This window comes from Lepidochelys kempii, chromosome 13 (assembly GCF_965140285.1).
Source record: "Lepidochelys kempii isolate rLepKem1 chromosome 13, rLepKem1.hap1, whole genome shotgun sequence".
Taxonomy (NCBI): Eukaryota; Metazoa; Chordata; order Testudines; family Cheloniidae; genus Lepidochelys; species Lepidochelys kempii.
This window is the reverse complement of record NC_136392.1, coordinates 25019463-25041519: the sequence shown is the minus strand read 5'-3', so window position 1 is coordinate 25041519 and position 22057 is coordinate 25019463. Positions and strand designations below refer to the sequence as shown.

The following is a 22057-nucleotide window of genomic DNA, read 5'->3' as shown; positions in this document are numbered from 1 at the left end:
TTGGTTGCGGGCGTGTTCCGTTGAATTCATTCCCTGCGCGTGCGCAGAAGGGCGGTTGCTAGGCAAGGAGCGGCCCTTAGTTACCGCTCCGAGGTCGGCGGCGGGGCGCAGGAAGATGGTGGCGACTCCGCGGGTAAGGCCCGGGAGTTCACGCCCCCCTCCCCCCGGGGCGATGGTGGGTAGGACTGTGAGGGGCACGCAGAGGAGGTGGAGCGGAGGCCCATGGAGACACCAGGTCAAGGGGTAGCGCCAACTGCCCACCCCCGTGTGCACTGTGCCACCCCGTCGCACAGAGCATAGCTCCCCCATCGCTCAGGCAGAGCCAGCGTGCCACCCCTCCCACGGAGACAGTGGGTCAGGGGTCGCCCCACCACGCACTGTGCTACGCTGCCCATGGAGACAGTAGGTGAAGGTGCACCACCCCGGTGCTCTGTGCCAGGGGTGGCCAACCTGTGGCTCCGGAGCCACACGCGGCTCTTCAGAAGTTAATATGCGGCTCCTGGTCCAGGCACCGACTCCGGCCCCAGCTTTCCAATGGGCCGGGGTGTGTGTGTGTGTGTGTGTTCACTGCTCAACCCCTGGCTCTGCCACAGGCCCTGCCCCTGTCCACTCTTCCCGCCCCCTCCCCTGAGCCTGCCCTGCCCTCGCTCCTCCCCCTCCCCTGCCTCCCCATAAAACAGCTGATTAGGAGGTGTGGGAAGGAAGGGAGGGTGAGGTGCAGATTGGCCGGGCTACTGGTGGGTGGGAGGCGCTGGGAGCAGGGGCGGCTGCTGCTGCTGATGTATTACTGTGGCTCTTCAGCAATGTACATCGGTAAATTCTGGTTCCTGCTCATGCACAGGTTGGCCACCCCTGCTCTATGCCCTTCCCCTCTACTCACCCCCCGCCGCATGCATGGTGCTACCCTCTAGTATGGAGATAGATAGCTTTATTATTTATATTGCAGTAGCAGTTAGGACCCCCAGCCCTGAATAAGGACCCCATTGTACTAGGCACTGTACAAATACAGAGCAAAAAGACAGTCCCTGTTGTCCCAAAGATTTATCTCTGTGTTTAGACCTGCTTTGAACTGGGTTAGGTGACTCAGTGGTAAAAATGCCTTTGCTGCAACAGGTTAGTAGTGCAATAGTGAAACTTGCCAGAAAATGCTAGTGTCAACATAGCCTAAGTTTAACCAGCTAACCGTCTGATTCTCTGCGATTATGCTTCAACCTTGACTTCCAGGAGGGGCCAGAGGTAGTGGTTATTTATTTTATTTATAGAATTCCAACAGCGTGGTAGCTACTTTACAGAAAGTAGACAAGGCCCTTGGTCCAAATAATTTAGCTCAGGGGTGTCCTATTTGTTCTTTGAAAACCATAAAAGATTGCAGCTCTCATTTTAATGTTATTTTTTGTGATTTTTTTCAAAACAAAATGTTAGTGAATCTAATATAACTTTTTGATTACATATATTGAGGAAACAAAATGAGAAAGCTTGGGTGCTTCTTGGGATGTTGCCTCTTCTTTTTATTGTGTAGGGAAGTTTCTTGTAGGTTTTAGTTTTATTTTATATTTCTGTCTGTATGTTGTTTAAAATTGCAGTAAACGTTTTAAGTAACAACAACAAAGACATCTTTAGGCCTAATTCTTCTAGTTCAGATGTTCCGTTCCTGCACCAACACATTCCACGCCAGCCAGCATCTGCGTGCATGCGTTCCGTATTCAGAGACTGGTCTGAAATAGTACCTTTTTTTGCTCTTCCTTTCTGATTTTGGTTCTCTCCGTTCCTTTCATTCTTGAGGTCACTATGGAGACAGAGCTTCGGAACACCATAGTCTTCAATGCATCCAAAAAGGAGATTTTCACTGTCAACAGTGGTTACAAGTCCTTACAGAAGAGGCTTCGTAGTAAATGGAAGATACAGAGGTGGGGGATTTTCTTCAGCTCTCTTTTTCATGCTTTATAGCACAAGATTGAAACTGACATGAACAAGTAATTACATGTAAGCTAATTGGAGATGGGACCATTTTAATGCTGACTTTGGGGGTAATTCATAATATAGAAATGTTTGGGAATGTTAATAGAAAGGTAAAAGGATTATTTCCTTTGGTTCTACCCAGTGGCATTAGCTGTAGCTCTGCTGTTGCATGGTGTTGGAGGACTTTTATTTTGAACTTTCAGGTACTGTGGCAATGGAGAGGACAGAGCTTAGCTGATAATGGTGAGGTTCCAAATGTGTGTGTACTCCTCTGTGCTGCATGGAATATCTAATGATAGGAAAAAATGTCAAGATAATTTGAACCCTAGCCTTTGTACATCAAGTTTATGGTATTGGTCACCCACCTGCTGTAATCAGAATTAAAACACAGAAAAATAAGAGTGGAGCTGATTGTCAGCTGATATAAATTGCCATAGCTCTAGTGAAGTCAACTGAACTGCAGCAATTTACATCAGCTGTGGATCTGCCACAGTGTCTTTCTAGAATACTTATTTTCCTTCATCAGTTCAAATTGGTAGTTATTTGAGATAATAAAATATCAAATTTAAAACCAGGGTAAACGGATGTAAAGTGACTGACTGAAGTGACTTGCTTTGTGTTCCTCTGCCTAGTTCTTTATGTAAAGGCAGCCCAGGATTCAGTCGTGGATTGTATCTAAAATTACAATGTAATATGTCTCTTTATTAACTTATTTGTAGTTTAAAAGATGAGATCACATCCGAGAAGCTAGCTGGGGTAAAATTGTGGATTACAGCAGGGCCCAGAGAGAAGTTCACTGCAGCTGAGGTAAGAAATATTCATAAAGAAGAAAAAAAGCCAACAATGGTTTGCAGATTAGTTATGCTTCCAGATTTGTCTAGGAAGACAGAAGAAAGGTGACCCAAAACATTCTGTAATAGCATTTTTGTTTGGAAAGCCTATTCTACATACATTTAGATTTGAACGCTTCTTGATCTTCTAGAGTCAAGTTGGTTGCAAGTAGCTGAAACCATTTATGCCTCATTTCCATATAGTTCTTTGGAGTTCTATACTTAGCGCCTCTAACTGTGTTCTTGTTTTTTTTTCCATCTTATTGTTTTAGTTTGAGGTTCTGAAGAAATATCTAGAAGAGGGTGGGGATATCCTGGTGATGCTGGGAGAAGGTGGTGAATCCCGATATGACACCAATATTAACTTCTTGTTAGAAGAGTATGGAATCATGGTCAATAATGGTAACTTGAACTTTTGTAGATGCAAACCATGTATGGTTCTTATTACAAATTAGGGTTTCAAAGCCACTTCCATTATAAGCCTTCTTTTCCCTCAAGTGTTTGTCTTTTAGGAGAGAGAAAAATAGTCTGTGAGCTGAGTTATTCCATACTCATTCTCAACCCAGCAGTGAATTTTTTTGCAGTCTCGTAAAATTCCATTCAGCTGTTCTTGCAATATCCAAGTGTAAATAAGCAGTGTGTCCTCACCAAATAAGACATTTTTCAGATGTTTTAGTGGCAGTTGGGTAGTGGGTTCACTCTTTATTGCACCGGGGTGTTATTGAGTTCATCATAGTTTTGGAAACCTCTAAGACACACAATAAAAATTTGAACTTGTTGAACCAGATTTTTTATTTATTTATTTTTTAAACCTGGCCTCCCTGTCTGTGCTTGAAAATAATTGCAGGTTCAAGTGAAGGCAGGTAGACACATGATTGTGCCTGCACTTCAGGTGATTAGGTGTCTGCATATCTTCATCTGAATTTTGGAATAAGTGTTCCCACTGTCTTTTGATGCCTGAAGTTGCAGGTCCAAAAAGAGGCCATAGGTTAAGGCTGTTCCAAGTTACGCTGGGAACCAAATAAGCCCCAGGCTTGTAGCATTAAAAATAGGAATCGAACCCACATCTCATCACTCTCAATCTTATGTTCTAAGTACTAGACAAACTGCCTCCATAAAAGATTTAAATTTCTTCTTTTTTCTTTAAGATGCTGTGGTGAGAAATGTATATTATAAGTACTTTCATCCTAAGGAAGCCTTAGTCTCCAATGGAGTTTTGAATAGGTAATTGTTTTGGGGATCTAAATCTGTGAGTAACATTATTGCAAATTCATGTAACTTTAATCAGATTTGTGTTTCCACCTCTTCTAGGGAAATCAGCAGAGCTGCAGGGAAAGCAGTGCTTGGGATAATGGATGAAGACAACAGTGGAAATGACTCACAGTAAGTGTATTTTCTTCACTAGCTTTTTCAAAGGAAAGATTTAGTACAGTCATGAAGAGTTAAATTATTGGGCCAGGGCAATGACTGAAGTACACAGTGCTTCTGTTAAGATGTCCTAATTCATTTGTTGGTCTCCGCTTCTTGCTTCTCTAGTTTCAATCCTAAATGGATGAATTCTTTAGCAACGCTTGCCAGCCAATCTGAGTAACAATGAAGGGTTCTGAAGGGAGTCCCATCTATTCCTACTGTCCAGACCTGTGATGATTAAATGAACCTTGTATGTGGATTTGAAAAGGCTTAAAGGACATAAAATGGTGAACATCCTTAGTACCTTGCAGACGTATAGAATTGAGTGGATTAGGCATAGGCAAGAAGAGTTCAATAGAAGGGGGGGAAAGGTGCTAATCCAGAGAGACTCATACACTTGAAGAATTTGGTGGTTTTTTCTCTTTCTCTCCCCTTGTAGTTCCTTTACTTTGCTCTGGGCAGAAGAATACTGAAGAACCATCAGCCTTTCCACAAACAGCTGTAGCTAATTGTGTTCTTTCTTATGGTTTATTTCGGGGCTGTACTGATTACGGTGCTCATTATAGGAAAGAATTTAAGTGCAGAAACATTTAGTATAGTTATGTTCCAGAATATTTATTTGAGAGTTAATTACCCCTACTTGTCTCTCGTATCTAGGAATACCTGAGAGATAACCAAAACGTTACACTTAAACTTCTTGAAAATTCCAACCATAAAAAACTCTGGAAATATTCCCACATCTTATTCTAGTCAGCAAGATTTCAAAAGTGTGCTTTTGTGAGCCTGCACTGTTCCTGACACAAGTCAGGATTTATGCACACAGACCATGACTTGTACGTGTGCCAAATTATGCATTTGAAAATCTGAGTCTCAGCTTGGTTAATATTACTCATGCCTCTAACTCTAAACAAACAATGCAGAATTGAACATCAGTCACTTATCAGGAATATCATCGACAAATCTAAAGTTAAGAAATCTAGTCTCTGAAATTTAGCAGACACTAATGAAACGCTTGTATTTTCTGCAGGGCTCTCACTTTTGTGTATCCATTTGGTGCCACACTGAATGTGATGAAACCAGCAGTGGCTGTTCTGTCCACAGGATCTGTCTGCTTTCCACTCAACAGACCCATTCTGGCTTTTTACCATTATAAGGTACAATACTGCATGAAATAAGCTATCCATCCCCCAGTAAAGAAATGCAACGGTATGGTGTGGCAGATCTACATACACCTGTTTCTACTCCCAAAGCACCTATGAGCCCTTGAGCCCGCTTGACAATTCTTTGATTCTTTTTTCTGGAAAGCTCTATTGCACAGAGTTCAAAGAAGAAAAATGTTTGATCATCACCAAAGATTATGTACTTTTTGTTTCTTATTTCCAGTTTTACTCTCTTTCCACCATTGTAGTAACCATGTAGTAACCATTATCAGTTCAGCTGCATAGGTAGGCAATTTTGAGTTAGGGACTCTGGAACTGAAAAGATGTTTGTATCCATGATCTTAGCCATTGACTTTGGTTTGGTACTTGCTAGTTTGCAAACATTTCTCCATAATAAGTACTAAGTGATGCTTACATTTAATGGTTAATATGTTAACATGAAATTTTATATTTGGTATCTTAGCGATGTAGGGACTCCTCCCCTAAATGTGCACAAAGTTACAGATGCATGTTATGGATAAAATAGACCCCATAAAAAATTAGAGGCAATAAAAGTGCATGAAGTCATATTATGACAAGGTCGCCAGCGCATTTAAGACAGGGGAGCCTGGGGCAGCACTTGCCAAATCGCAGCCTGCCTACTTCCATGGCAATGATAGACGGAACAGTTTTCTCGCCCACCACTCTTATTTACATTTATGGAGCGAGTGTTTATACATGTGGTCATTTTGAAATTACATGTACAAACATACATTTCTGTAATATGTTAACCATCAAGTCCATATAAAGCCTTGATCCCCCGTGGATCAGAACTGTGCCGGTTCAAATTGCATTTCAAAACTGCTGTTTAGTTGAGTTCTAGCACTCTTTCCTTGGACAGGAATATTTTATCTGAGAACCATAACAACATACCAGTGCTATGGACTAAACTGTAAAGTGGTTATTCCAACCCTTAGGTAATCCGTTGCATCAGTTAATAACTGAAGTCTAACAGGGTTGTCAGATGAAAAAAATTCTAGACCATACAGGCCAAGGAAACTGGATCAGAAATGTGAATTTAAACACAGTTGCTGCTAGCAGGTTTGTCGCAAAGGAGACGGCATAAATGTGTAATGTATTTTTAAAAGCTCTTTAATTAAATTTTAGTGAATGTTATCTTCCCTAAATTTCTGAATGTATAAGTTTTCTTTTGGTTTTGATATAGTGAGAAAATTAAATGAATGCTTGTCTGTGAGATGAGAACCTGATAATCTGAAGCCAGTCTTTTAAATTTATTTAGGCAACAATTGCATGTGCAAATCAGATAACTGTGCATGCCTATCCATCTAATTCATAATTTGTGTGTGTGATCTGATTTCACTGCACAAGTGAAAGGGCTTGTATATTTTGTGAGCACAACAGCGTGCCTCGGCTATATGGAAGTTTGGCCCTTGATTCTCAACAAAATTACCAATGATCTTCTAAAGATTCTGCTTCTTTCCTCAGAGGGGGTAAGAAAATGTTGTTTCCATCAGAGTTCTCATCACGTGCTCTCCCTGGCAATCTCCCTTTTGATATAAGAAAATAGCATGAAAGTCAAGGGAATAGAACTGATCTTTAATTAGGCTTTCTTTTTTTCTATTTAGCTGGAGGAAATTATAGACAAAATGCTGGAGGATGAAGCTGAAGACAATGGTAGAATCTCTGTCAGGGCAGAGAAAAGGATTAGAAAGAAAATATATAATCTGTTTGAGAAAAGTGAGGTAGGGAAAAGAATAGCAATATATAATAGAAGAACAGTAGATAAGCTTAATAAGGAAATCAAAAAGGAGGTAAATGAGGCTTTTTGAGAACAAAATAACAGAAATATCCAAAACACAGACCTAGTAGTTATGGGGGACTTTAATTCCCCTGACATCCACTGGAAAAGTAATGCATCAAAATTCAAAATTTCCAATAAGTTCTTGGAATGAATGGGGGACAACTTTTTGTTTCAGAAGGTGGAGGAAGCAGCCAGGTGGACAGCCATTTTAGTTTTGATTCTGACACATAGGGAAGAAATGGCTGCGAATTTAAAAGTTGAAGGCAGTTTGGGTGAAAGTGATTGATAAGTGATAGAGTTCATTTTTCTAAGAGTTTGTCTACCCACTGGATCGACAGGCAGTGATCGTATCTAGTCTAGACACGATAAATTGACCGCCAAGCGCTCTCCCATCGACTCTGGTACTCCATCAGGGCGAGAAGCGCAGGCAGAGTTGACGGGAGAGCATCAGCCATTGACTTACCGCAGTGAAGACACCACAGTAAGTAGATCTAAGTACATCGACTTCAGCTACGTTATTCACGTAGCTGAAGTTGCATAACTTAGATGGATTTCTCCCCACCCCCAGCGTAGACCAGGTCTAAGGAAAGGAAGGAGTGAGAGCAGCAGAATAAGGACAATGACTTCAAAAAAGCAGATTTTAACAGGGGTAAGGTCCCATGGGAAGAATATGTAAGGGAAAGATGAGTTCAGGTGAGCTAGCAGTTTCTCAAGAAGATGCTATTTAAAGATACAAAAACAAACTATCCCAATGTGAAGGAATGATATGAAGAATAGTAAGAGGCCAGCATGGCTCCATCAGGAGCTCTTTAAAGTCCTGAAAATCTAAAAGGAATCTTACACAAAGTGGAAACATCGACATATTGTTAAGGAGGACTGCAGAAGAATAACACAAGCTTGTAGGGGCAAAATCAGAAAGACTAAGGCACAAATGAGTTAAATCTAATAAGGGACATAACAGGCAATAAGAAGAGGTTCTTTAAATACATTAGGAGTAAGACAAAGATGAAGGAGAGTGCTTAAATGACAACATGAAGAAAGCTGCGGTGTTTAGTTCCTATTTTGCTTCAGTTTTCACTAAAAAGGTAAATTGTGACCAGATACATAAAACAATTAATATTAACAAGGAAGAAGGAGTATAAGCCAAAATAGGGAAAGAACAGGTTAAAGAATACAGTAGAACCCCCTTTATTCGAGCCTCTACTATCTGGCTCTCAGTATTAACCAAGCCACTAGTGTGCACACACAGGAATATGGGAAACTGATGCTTCAGCCGCAGGCAGCGGAGCTGACAGTGGGAGCCCACTGTCCAGAGCTGAAGCTCTTTGTCCATTCTGCAGATTATCTGAATTTTTGATTATCTGATCTGGCCCCTGTCCCAGTGAGATTGGATTAATGGGGTTCCACTGTATTTAGGTAAGTTAGATGTATTCAAGTCGGCAGGGCTTGATCCTAAGGAACTAGTTGAAGCAATCTTGGAACCATTAAGGACTGTCTTTGAGACCTCATGGAGGACCAGTGAGGTTCCAGAGGACTGGAGAAGGGCAAACATTGTACCTATCTTTTAAAAGGGGAACAAAGAGGACGAGGAAATTATAGACCAGTAAGCCTAACTTTGATACCTAGAAAGGTACTGGAACAAATTACTGTACAATCAGTTTGTAAGCACCTGGAGGATAATAGGGTTATAAGGAATAGCCCCTTGGATTTGTCAAGAACATATAATTCCAAACCAACCTAATTTCCTTCTTTTGAGAGGGTTACTGGCCTTGTGGATAGGGAGGAAGCAATAGACACGATACATCTTAATTTCATAATTAAGTTAGGGAGATGTGGTCTAGATGAAATTGCTGTAGGATGGGTGCATAACTTGTTGAAAGACTGTACTCAGAGAGTAGTTATCAATAGTTTGCTGTCAAACTGGGAGGATGTATCTAATGGAGTCCCACAAGTGTCAGTCCTGGGTCTGGTACTATTCAGTATGTTCATTAGCGCCTTGGTTTTGGAATGGAGAGTATGCTTATAAAATTTGAAGATGATCCCAAATTGGGAGGGGTTGCAAGCACTTTGGAGGATGGGATTAAAATTCAAAATCACCTTGAAAATTGGAGGGTTGGTCTGAATTCAATGAGATGAAATTCAATAAAGTTAAGTGCAAAGTACTACATTCAGGAAAGAAAAATCAAATGCACAAGTACAAAATGGGGAATAACTGGCTAGGCAGTAGTACTGCTGAAAAGGATCTGGGGGTATAGTGGATCACAAATTGAAAATGAGTCATCAATACGAAGCAGTTGCAAAAAAGGCTAATATCAGTCTGAGGTGTATTAACAGGAGTGTCGTATGTAAGACATGGGAGGTAACTGTCCCGCTCTACTTGGCCATGGTGAGGCATTAGCTGGAGTACTGTATCTAGTTCTGAGCGCCACACTTCAAGAAAGATCTGGACCAAGTGGAGGGAGTCCAGAGAAGAGTAACCAAAATGATAGAAGGTTTAGAAAACCTGACCTATTTGAAAAGGTTAAAAAAACCGGGCATGTTTAGTTTTGAGAAAAGAAGACTGAGGGAGGACTTGATAAGTCTTCAGATATGGTAAGAGCTGTTATAAAAAGGACGGTGATCAATTGTTTTCCATGTCAACTGAAGGTAGCACAAGAAGTCATTGCCTAATCTGTAGCAAGGGAGCTTTAGGTTAGATATTTGGAAAATCTAACTATAAAGATAGTTAAGCACTGGAATAGACTTCCGAGGGAGGTTGTAGAATCCTCATCATTATAGATTTTAAAGAACCGGTTAGACAAGCACCTGTCAAGGAAGATTGTGACATTCCTGAGAGTACAATTTGAACTGTTGAACCGTTGTGTCCTCTCAAATCTCTAACCTGGCATGCCTTTTATACTGCTTCGCTGGTAGAGCAACCACTTGCACACACAGCCTCTAACATGTAAAATCCGTTCCAACTGAATTACTTGAATGCTGCGTCCAGTCACTCATGAATTACATACAGAGCGATGCCAGCAACTTCTCAGTCCCAGATCTTCTCCCAGAAATGTGCATCTTTTACTGGCCAGCACTCTACTGGACTATGCATTTCATTAATAGAAAATGATATTCACAAACCTTGTTATCTCAAGTGGAGATTCCCAACACTTCAATCCAAACACGTACTGGTTTAGATAAAATAATAAAACAAGTTTATTAACTACAGAAAAATAGATTTTAAGTGATTACAAGTAATGAGGCATAAAAGTCAGAATGGGTTACAAGTAAAATAAAAGATAAAATGCAGATTGGTATCCAATTTAGCAAGCTTAATGGATTCAAAGCAAAGGTTTTTCTCACCCTGTACTCTTCACAGTCTTTATTGACTGGAAGCCTCCAGACCAGGACCCCTCCTACGGTTCAGTGTTTCTTCAGGTGTTGCTGCTGTGAGCAGAGACGAGTGGAGTAGAGAGAGTCGATTTGGAAGCCTCTGTTTCTCATTCTTATACTGTTTTCCCCTCTTTGAGGATTACCTCCAGCTGGGGTTCAGGTTACAGTCAGTCTGTTTACCCAGAAACCCCTCAGCTGTTCTATTGCCAATATGTAAAGTTCTCGTTCTTACCCTTCTTCCGGCCAAAGAATGGCTTCTTAATCAGTTGATAGCCCACGATAGTCCATTTGATTATGCTGATTCTTGGCCAGGGTGTCAGTATGTCTTTTGTGTCTGAAAAACTGGTTTGGGCCTGTTTTTCTAACTTTGGAACTTGGCACAGCAATATTATACAGTAGAATCTTATAAATTTACATACAGTGTTGCCACACATTTTACCAGGACAATAATGTTCAGCAGATTGAGTTTTCAAGTGATACCTCACAAGGTATACTTTGTACAAAATGGTTTTGTAAAAAGAATGTACATGGGGTACAGTCTGTCACAATGATCTAGTGTACTTGGTCTTGCACGAAGGACTGGACTAGATGACCTCTTAAGGTTCCTTCTATCCCTACATTTCTATGATTCTGTGAAACAGTAACAGCTGAGGATGTGTTAGGCGATAAAAGTCACTTGCTTTAGGTTGTTTCCTTTCCTGGGGTCATTTGCCAAGTAGGAGCTAAATAGAAAGTACAAGCATTCCATTCATACTCAGAAATTTACCATTATGTTTATCCTTTGATCAATACAAGTAAACTGGAACCCTGTTTGAAGCAAGTTCAAGTTCTTTACAACAGCAGTTTTTATGGTTACATTATTTGCTATGAATTTTTATCTTGGTGCCCACAAGAAATATTATTGGTTGTTGTGCTGTCTTGAAAACTTACTATTTCTTTGGGGGAAGGGTGTCCTTTTACATAATTCTTTATATGACATTTTTAATTCAGCTAATTAAAATATAATTGTCTGCATTTTTTGTAACTCTACTTATAAACAGCAAAAATTGCTATGCCTTTGTTTTGTTAGCTAGCCTGGGGCTTTGAAAGCTATGTTGACTTGCATGCATGCCTTACTTTTGCAGGTACTGACTCTGAATTACTTAAGAGAACTAATCTCATGCGCACCTATGTATTAATCTCAGTTAAGATCTTATCTTTCTTGCTCCTATTGATGAGTAGGTTTGTTTTTTTTAAAGAGTCAAAAACTACAATAAAATACATACAATTTGCTTATTGTTGATGTAATCTTATTTGTTGCTCTGCTTTGTGGAATGCCCATGAAATAGCCCTCCAATCCCATTCATACAGAGCACTTCTTCTAAGGTAATCTTAATAAAAGAATAAATCTTCTAAAATAATGCATTTATTTTATACTAATGCTACACGTTCAACAGATTGTCCTCTTGCAAGTTGTCATACCTACTTCTTGTTCCAAAGTTCCCATTTCCCTCTAATTAAAATAATGTAATAGTTTAGAGCATGGTATGAAATCCCCTGAATGTTTGGGATCTGACTTTTTTTATATGTTAACTTTGTTGACAGAACCAAGGTGGAAAAATGGCAGTGTTGGGATCTTGCCACATGTTCAGTGACCAATATTTGGATAAAGAAGAAAATGGCAAGATCATGGTAGACTTTTTTAAAATTATCATTAGTCTTTTCATAGCATTCACAAACACACCCAACCCTTGTAGTTTGTTCCCAGAGCACAGATACTAGCATCACTATGAAATAGTTGGGGGATGGAGAACCAGACTTGGCATTGAAATAGTGAGAGAGATTTTCAAAGGCACTGATAGCAGTTGAGCACCTAACTCTGTATATTGCAAAGCGGAATTCTGGAAAGCTTTTTACTGCTTCTGCTCTCTTGACCATGATTGTTTGTGTGTGTGTGTTTAAAATATGCAGTAGGGTTTTCTTGGTCATTAAATAGTTGAAATTTGTCACAGCTAGAAATGTGGCAACACAATAATATTTTGCACTTACAGCTCCTTTTGTTTAAATATCACAAAGTGCTTCACAAAAGTTGGTATGTATTACCATCCCTGTCTGTTTATTTAAAAAAAAAGGGGAGGGGGTTAGAGAATTTTGGTATTACAATAATTGTTCTAGCCCTAGATAACTGTTCTACTTGATCCAGATTATTAGGCAATTTGTGTCTACATGTTCTTTCAGTTTCTGTATGTGTTTCTTTGTAACATGACTTCTTTTGTAGGCTGATTTGTAACTGCATCTTGAGCTTCGTGCACCTCTCTATACATTTTTTCCTTTTTAAAACAAATATTATGAAAGGAGTATTCTGACTGGCTGATAAAGGACTGTCATGATTTGCATTGCTATACAAATACATGTTAAAAACATAAGGCCAAATTAACCTCTCTAAGTTAACGCAACTCAGTTGAGTTGCACTTGCCAGTTTGTCCCCATAGTCCTTGCCCAAGTCCAGTAGCTAGCAATCTCTACTGTTCAAGTATTCCCCCTAAAAGTACAATTCAGCAATCATTTACCCATTATTGCATTTTTCAAGAACACTTATGAACTTCAGACAGCCCACGTTATTCAGGTGGATGAACTGAATTGTTTTCATCCTCTTGCCTTGCAATTGACCTGCATCCATTATAAAGTGCACTCCTTGCCATGTTTTTGTTGCTTTGGTAAGTAATACAAATACTCTTAATATTACCGTTTTTCTCCCCCTGATATTCTTTGTTGTTTTATCCGGCTCTTTCATATTTACGTCATCTCTTCCAACGGGTGGATTTGACAAGGAATTTTAAAGTGTTTTAGCATTACAGTAAATTATTCGGGCACTCCAAAAAAATTAACATGCATCTGTGGATCCACAGGATGTGATTTTCCAGTGGCTCACAACCACGGACATCCATTTAAATCAGATTGATGCAGAGGACCCTGAGGTAAGAGACATGCATCGTGTGATAGCTAATAATGTTTTAATCCACTAGGACCAGAATTACAGAAGTACCTGCCTAGCACCCCATAGTTCAAGGCTGTATCTATGTTCTTATTACAGATACACGGATGTTACTCTGAAACCTGTTCTTATTACAGATCCCTTAGGACAGGGTAGTAAATAGGCAGACAAGCAGGCCAAATCCTGATCACCGGATGCTTTTGAAGGGACCCCTAAATCTTTTCATTTACATATTATCATTATTATTATTTTATTTTCTCTGGAGTCTGGACCATGACTATACTTTAATCAAGAAATTTGGACCTTGACAAAAAATAATTGACTTCCCCTGCCTTAAGAGTTTTGTTTAATTTTCAGGTTTAGAAAGTCTCTTCAGACTGCAATCTGGCAAGTCAAATCTCTCTCTAGCAGGGCATTTTGTTAAATGTTTTTGTTGTTGAGTAATAATGTGTCAATTGCCACTGATTGAAAATAACTAGAAGACATTAAAATCCAGTTATAGTCTTACTTAAACCCCCATAATCTGGAGTCTCACAGATCAAGATTCAGTCCTCATTATCTGCGCTCTTTGAGACATCAGCATGGATGCTAACCCTGATGTTCTGGACGAGCGTTTACCTAGATATTTGAGTTTGGATCCTGAACTCAAATGTTCAACATTTTAGAGAGAGATGTAAGAACAAACAGTATTTTAATGTACCTTCTAATGTGGCTTTTGTTGGTATTGCATCCAGATGTTGTAGTGAATGAACTTCAAGGTCTCAAAAACTGAAACTGTTTTCAGGGGAATTTTGGAGATATCCATGGCGTTTTTGCCACTTGTAGATTAGGATTTTCTGCCGTATTTGGGTAGTTATTCATCATAAAATGTCAGTCATGGACGTGTTTGCATCCTATTTGCCACTGGTTTCTGTGATGGGTTGGATCACAGAAACCCCTTTGGGACTGCCACCTGATATGCCAAGACTACTTCTGACCCTGCTTTCCTGCCCAGTCAGCTTAGGACTTCAGTGCCCTGCCTGGTCTGAGCCAGACCCACTAGCCTGCTGCAAACCCAGACCCAGGTCTGAACCATGTCCCCTAACAGCTGTAGGCTCAATTGAAAGCAGCTTACAGAAGTGTTCCTGTCTTTAACACTCAGATGCCCAACTCCCAATGGGGTCCAAACCCTATATAAATCCGTTTTACTTTGTATAAAGCTTATACAGGGTAAACTCATAAATTGTTCGCCCTCTATAACACTGATAGAGAGATACGCATAGCTGTTTGTACCCCCAAGTATTAATACGTATTCTGGGTTAATTAATAAGTAAAAATTGATTTTATTAAATATAGAAAGTAGGATTTAAGTGGTTCCAAGTAGTAACAGACAGAACAAAGTGAATTACCAAGTACAGTAAAACGAAACACGCAAATCTAAACCTAATACAGTAATACAACTGAATACAGGTAAAATCTCATCCTTAGAGATGCTTCAATAAATTTCTTTCTCAGACTGGACACCTTCCTAGTCTGGGCACAATCCTTTCCCCAGGGGGTTGGGGTGCAGGCTCTGGAAGGGAGTTAGGGTGTGGGAGGGGGCTCATGGCAGGGGGTTTGGGGTGGGTGTACATTCTTTGGGAGTGGGTTGGTGCTCAGGGCTGGGGCCAGGGGTAGGGGTGCAGGGAGGGGTGTGGGCTCCGGCTGGGTGCTGCTTTCCTCAGGCAGCTCTCAGTTGGTGGCGCAGTAGGGCTAAGGCAGGATCCCCCCCCACCCTGGCCCCGTGCCGCTCCCGGAAGCGGCCACGATGTGGCCAGGCAGCTATGCATGGTGCGCGCTGCCAGTGGTGCACCTGCAGGCACCGCCCCCGCAGCTCCCATTGGCTGCGGTTGGGGGTAGGCACACACAGATTCAGAGCTTCTCTGATCGCCCCTGCGCCTAGCCGGGGCCACAGGGACAGCCGACCGACTGGCCTGGCACCCTAGCTTCCACCTGCAGCAGGCAAGCTGGCGCTCGTGTTCACTTTCTTTTCACATGAAACTAAATAGTTCTCTGTGACATTCTTAACAAAGTATAGTGACCTGCATTGTGAAGAGTCTTGGGAGGGAAAAAGTGTAAACTGAAGTTATCTCATCTAGAAAAAATGATTTTTTTTTTAAGTGAAGTGCAAAGTAGGAGGAGCGTATTTGAGGTAGTTCCCCTTACTCATAGCAGTGTCATTGTGTTCAGATTTCAGACTATACGATGCTTCCGGATATAGCCACGCTGTCTGAGCGACTACGAGTGTGTCTACAAGAGGGAGACGAGAACCCACGAGATTTCACAACGCTTTTTGATATGTCAATTTATCAGCTGGATACAACCTCCCTCCCTAAAGTTATCAAGTTAGCAACTATGAAGTGTTTGTGTGTTTGGTCTTATTCTGCATTTCCTCTTGGTGTGTTTGGAAGCATACCTATACTGAAGGAAACACTTTCACTTCCTTAATGTAATCTTGTAAGATGCCGATTAGATGCATACCCTGAACTTTCACCCTAGGACACTTGGATTTAAACATGCCATAGGTTACAAACAGAAAAGCTGAGCAATCTATCTGCATTGTAGTGAGTGCTTGTCCATTTTTTAGAAGCAGTTGCTTTGTAGTTGTTGCAGAGATCAAAGTTACTGTGTAAGTGTGGTCATAAAAGAACCCATGACATATTTTCACAAATAGGGTGTTAACCTTGGTGTCCTGGGCAAATTCAAATTCACAGTCTGTATCTTACACATGCAAGTGTAAACAGACAATGTATCTCCTCAGACTGTGCCTTTTTCTTGATTGTAGATCTTATGAACAGCTGAATGTGAAACATGAACCTCTCCAGCTCATTCAGCCTCAGTTTGAGACTCCACTACCTGCACTCCAGCCAGCTGTGAGTAATCTTACCTGACTGAGCTCCTTACTGACCCCTGAGAGGCATAGGTTCATGTTACAAGGTGGATTCTATCTTTATTGTAAAGAACTATATGGAAGAGACAGAAACGGTAGAACCATTTGAGTGCCTTAGTACATGCCTTTTATGAAGTAGCACTCTTTATGGTCTTATGAATGTGTGTTCAGTCAGATTATGTGACTGAAAACAATGAAACCCCTTAAGTGCACACAGGATAAGCAAACTGAGACAGCTGCCAGCAGAACCCACTATATCCTGAAGATGTTAAAATGCTCCATACATCTAGTGTTTCCACAAGTCTCCGTAGCTGCTTTATGTTGCTCTGAGCCAGCGGTGCCCAGTGTTTTTAGTGTGAAGGCCAAATGTTATTTCAGAAAGGTCCTGGGGCCACAGTCAGTATCTTAACTCTTTCCCTAGGTTCAGGCAGAGGTAGTCAGGCTCCCATCCTGCTCTCGTTAGGGCTCCCACAAGGAGGCAGCGGAGCAACCAGAGCTATTCTATCCTTGCTGAGCTCACATCAGAGCTGTTCCTGCAGTTGCGAGGAATCACAGGCTTTGGAGACTGAACCCCATGCTACTTTGACTGTAGAAAGGGGGTGGAGGTGGGCAGACACACATCTTTTACAAGCCTTGAGTAGAAGAATGCGATAGAAACTGCACATTCAGACTCTAGCTGTTTCTTGGCCCCTATATAGGAATAACCAGGCCAGAAGAGGATCTAGTTCTTGTCCTTGGTTTTAATTGGTTTAAAAAAGAAAACAACTAAGAGAATAAAATGAAATGGGAAAAAGGAGAGGTGCTGGCATGCTTGTTCCTAGGCAATATGTAGACTATCTAGTTATTTTTATGAAATTAGGGCTGTCAAGCGATTTAAAAAAATTAACCATGATTAACCACGCAATTAAAAAAAAAATTTAAACACTACTACTACTACTACTTATATATTATGAGATATAACTTTAACAATACCATTTACTTAAATATTTGTGGATGTTTTCTACATTTTCAAATATATTGATTTCAGTTACAACACAGAATACAAAGTGTACAGCGCTCACTTTATATTTATTTCTGACTACAAATATTTGCACTGTAAAAAAAGCAAAAGAAATAGTATTTTTTCAATTCGCCTAATACAAGTACTGTAGTGCAACCTCTTCATCGTGAAAGTTGAACTTACAAATGTAGAATTATGTACAAAAAATAACTGCATTCAAAAATAAAACAATTATAAATCTTTAGAGCCAACAGGTCTACTCGGTCCTACTTCTTGTTCAGCCAATAGTTCAGACAAATAAGTTTGTTTACATTTGCAGGAGATAATGCTGCCCGCTTCTTGTTCACAGTGTTACCTAAAAGTGAGAACAGGTGTGCGCATAACACTTTTGTAGCCAGCATTGCAAGGTACATGCCAAATATTGCTAAACATTCGTATGCCCCTTCATGCTTCGGCCACCAATCCAGAGGACATGCTTCCATGCTGATGACATTCATTAAAAAAAACCGCATTAATTAAATTTGTGATGGAACTCCTTAGTGGAGAATTGTATGTTCCCAGCTGTTTTACTCACATTCTGCCATATATTTCATGTTATAGTAGTCTTGGATGATGACCCAGCACCTGTAGGTCATTTTTAAGAACACTTTTGCTGAAGATTTGACAATACACAAAGAAGGTACCAATGTGAGATTTCTAAAGATAGCTACAGCACTCGACTCAAGGTTTAAGAATCTGAAGTGCCTTCCAAAATCTGAAAGGGGTGAGGTGTGAAGCATGCTTTCAGAAATCTTAAAAGAACAATACTCTGATGCAGAAACTACAGAACCCTAACCACCAAAAAAGAAAATCAACCTTCTGCTGGTAGCATCTGACTCAGATGATGAAAATGAACACGTGTTGGTCTGTACTGCTTTGGATCATTATTGAGCAAAACCCATCATCAGCATGGACGCATGTCCTATGGAATGGTGATTGAAGCATGAAGGAACATATTGAATCTTTAGCGCATCTGGCATGTAAATACCTTGCGACGCCAGCTACAACGGTGCCATGCAAAATCCTGTTCTCACTTTCAGATGACACAGTAAACAAAAAGCGGGCAGCCTTATCTCCTGCAAATGTAAACAAACTTGTTTGTCTGAGCAATTGGCTGAACAAGAAGTAAGACCGACTGGACTTACAGGCTCTAAAGATTTATAATGGTTTCGTTTTTGAGTGCAGTTATGTAACACAAATATTTCTACGTTTATAAGTTGCACTTTCACGATAAAGATTGCACTACAGTACTTGTATGAGGTGAATTGCAAAATACTATTATCATTTTTACAGTGCAAATATTTGTTATAAAAAATAAGGTGAGCACTGTACACTTTGTATTCTGTGTTGTAATTGAAATAAACATATTTGAAAATGTAGGAAAAAAATCCAAAAATATTTAATAAATTTCAATCTGTATTCTTTTAACAGTGTGATTAAAACTGCGATGAATCGTGATTAAGTCAAAAAAATTAACTTGTGCGAGTTAACTGCAATTAATCGACAGCTCTATATGAAATACAAATGAAGTTTTGAAATGTGTTCAGTTTATTGTGGAGTTTTGGCTTATCATAGATTTTCAAAAGGCTCTACTGATATCCAAGTTGAAAGCTATCTCCTAGCTTTCTATAGCATGTAAGGAAAACACTTGACAGTAAAATACATTAAATCTTCTCTTGTAGGTTTTCCCACCTGCTTTCAGAGAATTACCTCCGCCCAGTCTGGACCTGTTTGACTTAGATGAAACGTTCTCCTCTGAGAAAGCTCGTCTTGCACAGATTACAAACAAATGTAAGCAAGGCAAACTTCTGAAGTTGGATTACATTCATATTTATACAGAAGTCCCATTCTTTTGAGAAAAACTTTAGCAAAATAACTTGACACATTTTAGCTGCAGTAGGAATATAGGGCCTGATTTTCAGATGTACGGTGCCCCTACAGCTTCACATTGATTTCATCTAGGGTTAGGGGTTCTCAGTATCTCTGGAAATCAGGTCCATGGAAAATATCCTTCTCACATGCATGACATGTTGTAGATCAAAATGTTAATAGCAGAGTGACTCTTCTTTTTCTGAGTCTCCTGCCTTCCTCTCCAGTCATTGTCCAGAATGACTTCCAATGCTGTGGTCACTAGAATATGATTCTTGGACCCATACATGTTAAAGGATCCTAGATTCCTCTCACTAATTTGTGATGGACATTACTCTAAAAAATACTTTAAAGTGTTCAGTATCAGGATCTAGTGGGGCCAGTCAGAATCCCTGATCCTGCAGTGAATCTCAGTAGTGGGACTGCAGCTGATTTGATATTAATGGGTCTCTCATTTTGCTTCTGCTTTCTGGTCCATGTCTTTATGCATGAATGATTTCCGTGAGTGTGAGAGAGAGAGTGTGTGTGTGTGTGTGATTTGTCTCCCTCACTCTGTGCGTCCTTGTTAGGTACTGAAGACGACCTGGAGTTTTATGTCAGAAAATGTGGTGATATCTTAGGGGTAACAAACAAACTCCCAAAGGAGCAGCAAGATGCCAAGCATATCTTGGAGCACATCTTCTTCCAAGTGGTGGAGTTCAAGAAGTTGAATCAGGTACATTGTTTTAATAGCAGAACAGCTAATGTATGGAAAGTATGATGTTAGGTATGACCCTCTGTCATGGGGTGCTCTACTCACAGCAAAGGGCGGCTCTTTGTGGCTGCGTCGGGGGATTAGCTTCATTCAGATCTGATACCCCCTTCTGCTGCTTACTGCATGCCCTACTGTGTCTCTGTCTCTCTCTCCCTCCTTGCAACTCAAGGTACTCTGTCTTCATGGCTTGGGCCTCCAGCCAGGTCACTATAGTCTGTTAGAACCAGATCTTCAAAGGTATTTAGGCTCCTAACTGCTTTTGATTTCAGTGGGAGTTGGGAGCCTAAATACTTTTGAGGCTCTGGGTCTCAGTAACTGAGAATAGAGCATTCCTGATGGTGCTACAAAGTTTAGGGCTGCTGGGTCAATTGTGAGCGCCTCCCTTCTGATCAGCTGTTTCATTAATAGGGCTTCCAGGTTTACATCAGTAAAAGTACATTTTAAAGGTGAAGGGTTTTGTTTTGTTTTTAAGTGTATAACTTTTACTGTATATTGTCCTTTCTTCTCCCCACCCCTGTAAAGGAACATGATATTGACACAAGTGAAGCTGGATTCCAGAATGGTTACTGAGCACTGGATTTTCCTGTCAGAGGGAGAGACCGACTGACCTTCTTAGCAAAAACATTTATTGTACCTCCCTCAGTGTAAATTATTTTTCTACTTGTTTATTCAATATATTGGTTGACATTGCCTCAGCAATTCTCTTTGAACCTTTGGGTGTTGTAAATATGTATAAAGTCTTAAACTGGTACTTTTTTTTTTTAATGCCAAATTAGGGTTTGCCTTGTAAGTGGCAATAATTTTCAAAAGCTTTTTATGTAACACACATTCCATATTTAATCTTGTTTCTATTTTTGTATTGGAGCTATAATTCTGTAATTTATGAAATATTCTTATGTTAAGAAAATATTTCATTCCAAACCCTACTTCGGTCTCTGGTATTTATTTTCCTGTCTCTAATGCTTGCAGAATTTGTTTGAGTATAAAATGTTTGTTTTACAGATGCTTGTTTTTTAATTGCATAGTAGAAGAGAGGCCACTCATCTGTGATTTATTTATTTTTGTGTGTGTGCTGGAGAGCAGAGTATGTAGCTATAAGTAGAATTGGGACTGAAACTCATATGCTAATCTCTCACCCTGTGGCTGCCTCCTGATTGACAGTCAAGAGAAGTAGGTTTGTCACTACAGAGGAAAAGGATGAGCTTCCAAATAGAGGGAAAGGAGTATACTTAGGCAAAGATAAGAAGATTCTTTGTGGATCAGTCTTTGTAAAGTGTAAGGCACCATGTAAATTTAGAAGGTAGGGGCAGCCATGTGGAAGAATACATAGAATTCAAAAGGAACATTTTCACACAATGCCTACAGTGTAAGGTGTTTTTTCAAAACCAGAAAGCCACACCATACTTTTTGCTTGGATTTATTCTATCCATGGGCTATTTACCACCTGCTTACTGCAACCGTGAGGCATTGTCTACACTACAGGGGAAATTCAATCTAAGCTACGCAATTTGGGTTACATGAATAGCGTAACTCAAATCAGCATAGCTTAGCTTAGATCAGTGTACCACTACATGATATCGACGGGAGCCCTTACTCTTCTCCATCTGGCGGAGTACAGGAGTTGATGGGAGAGCGATCGGCGGTCGATTTAGCTAAATTGACCGCCGATTCATCAGTTGCTGCTCATGTGTCCCCAGGTAAGTGTCGACAAGCCCTGAGTTACTGCATAAGAACTGAAATTAAAGTGGAAGTGATTGATCTTTAATTGTACAAGCTGAGTGTAGGGCTGAGTGTAGAGTAAACAAGAAAACCGAAAGCATAAATGATGAAAAGGTTTCGCATTCTTCCAATGTTAATAACCAGCTGCTTGTGTCAAGAGGGGCAAGGACATCTATTTTTCTTAATAGTTTTTAAACCTGTAATTGGCACTGCATGAGAGCACCCCTTCCTCATATGTAACTGTGTATTATGCACAAGTAAC

The 22057-nt window shown here is 40.3% G+C and overlaps 1 protein-coding gene across 5 annotated transcripts; it reads left to right on the top strand.

Annotated features, from left to right (window-relative positions):
• Positions 1-39: 39 nt before the first annotated feature.
• On the top strand, positions 40-20947 carry IFT52 (intraflagellar transport 52). 5 transcript variants are annotated; one of them, XM_073309808.1, is made up of 14 exons: positions 40-133; positions 1783-1907; positions 2679-2766; positions 3062-3191; positions 3938-4013; positions 4101-4172; positions 5227-5353; positions 12117-12203; positions 13421-13489; positions 15715-15869; positions 16310-16397; positions 19136-19244; positions 19892-20037; positions 20599-20947. In XM_073309808.1, exons 1-14 carry the CDS (start codon positions 116-118, stop codon positions 20644-20646), a joined length of 1338 nt encoding a protein of 445 aa, XP_073165909.1. In that variant the 5' UTR covers positions 40-115; the 3' UTR covers positions 20647-20947. The 5 variants fall into 5 exon arrangements, with proteins under 5 accessions (XP_073165909.1, XP_073165910.1, XP_073165911.1 ...); XM_073309810.1 differs by lacking the exon at positions 40-133 and having other exon boundaries at positions 1899-1983; XM_073309809.1 differs by lacking the exons at positions 40-133; positions 2679-2766 and having other exon boundaries at positions 1800-1907.
• The last annotated feature ends 1110 nt before the right edge of the window (positions 20948-22057 follow it).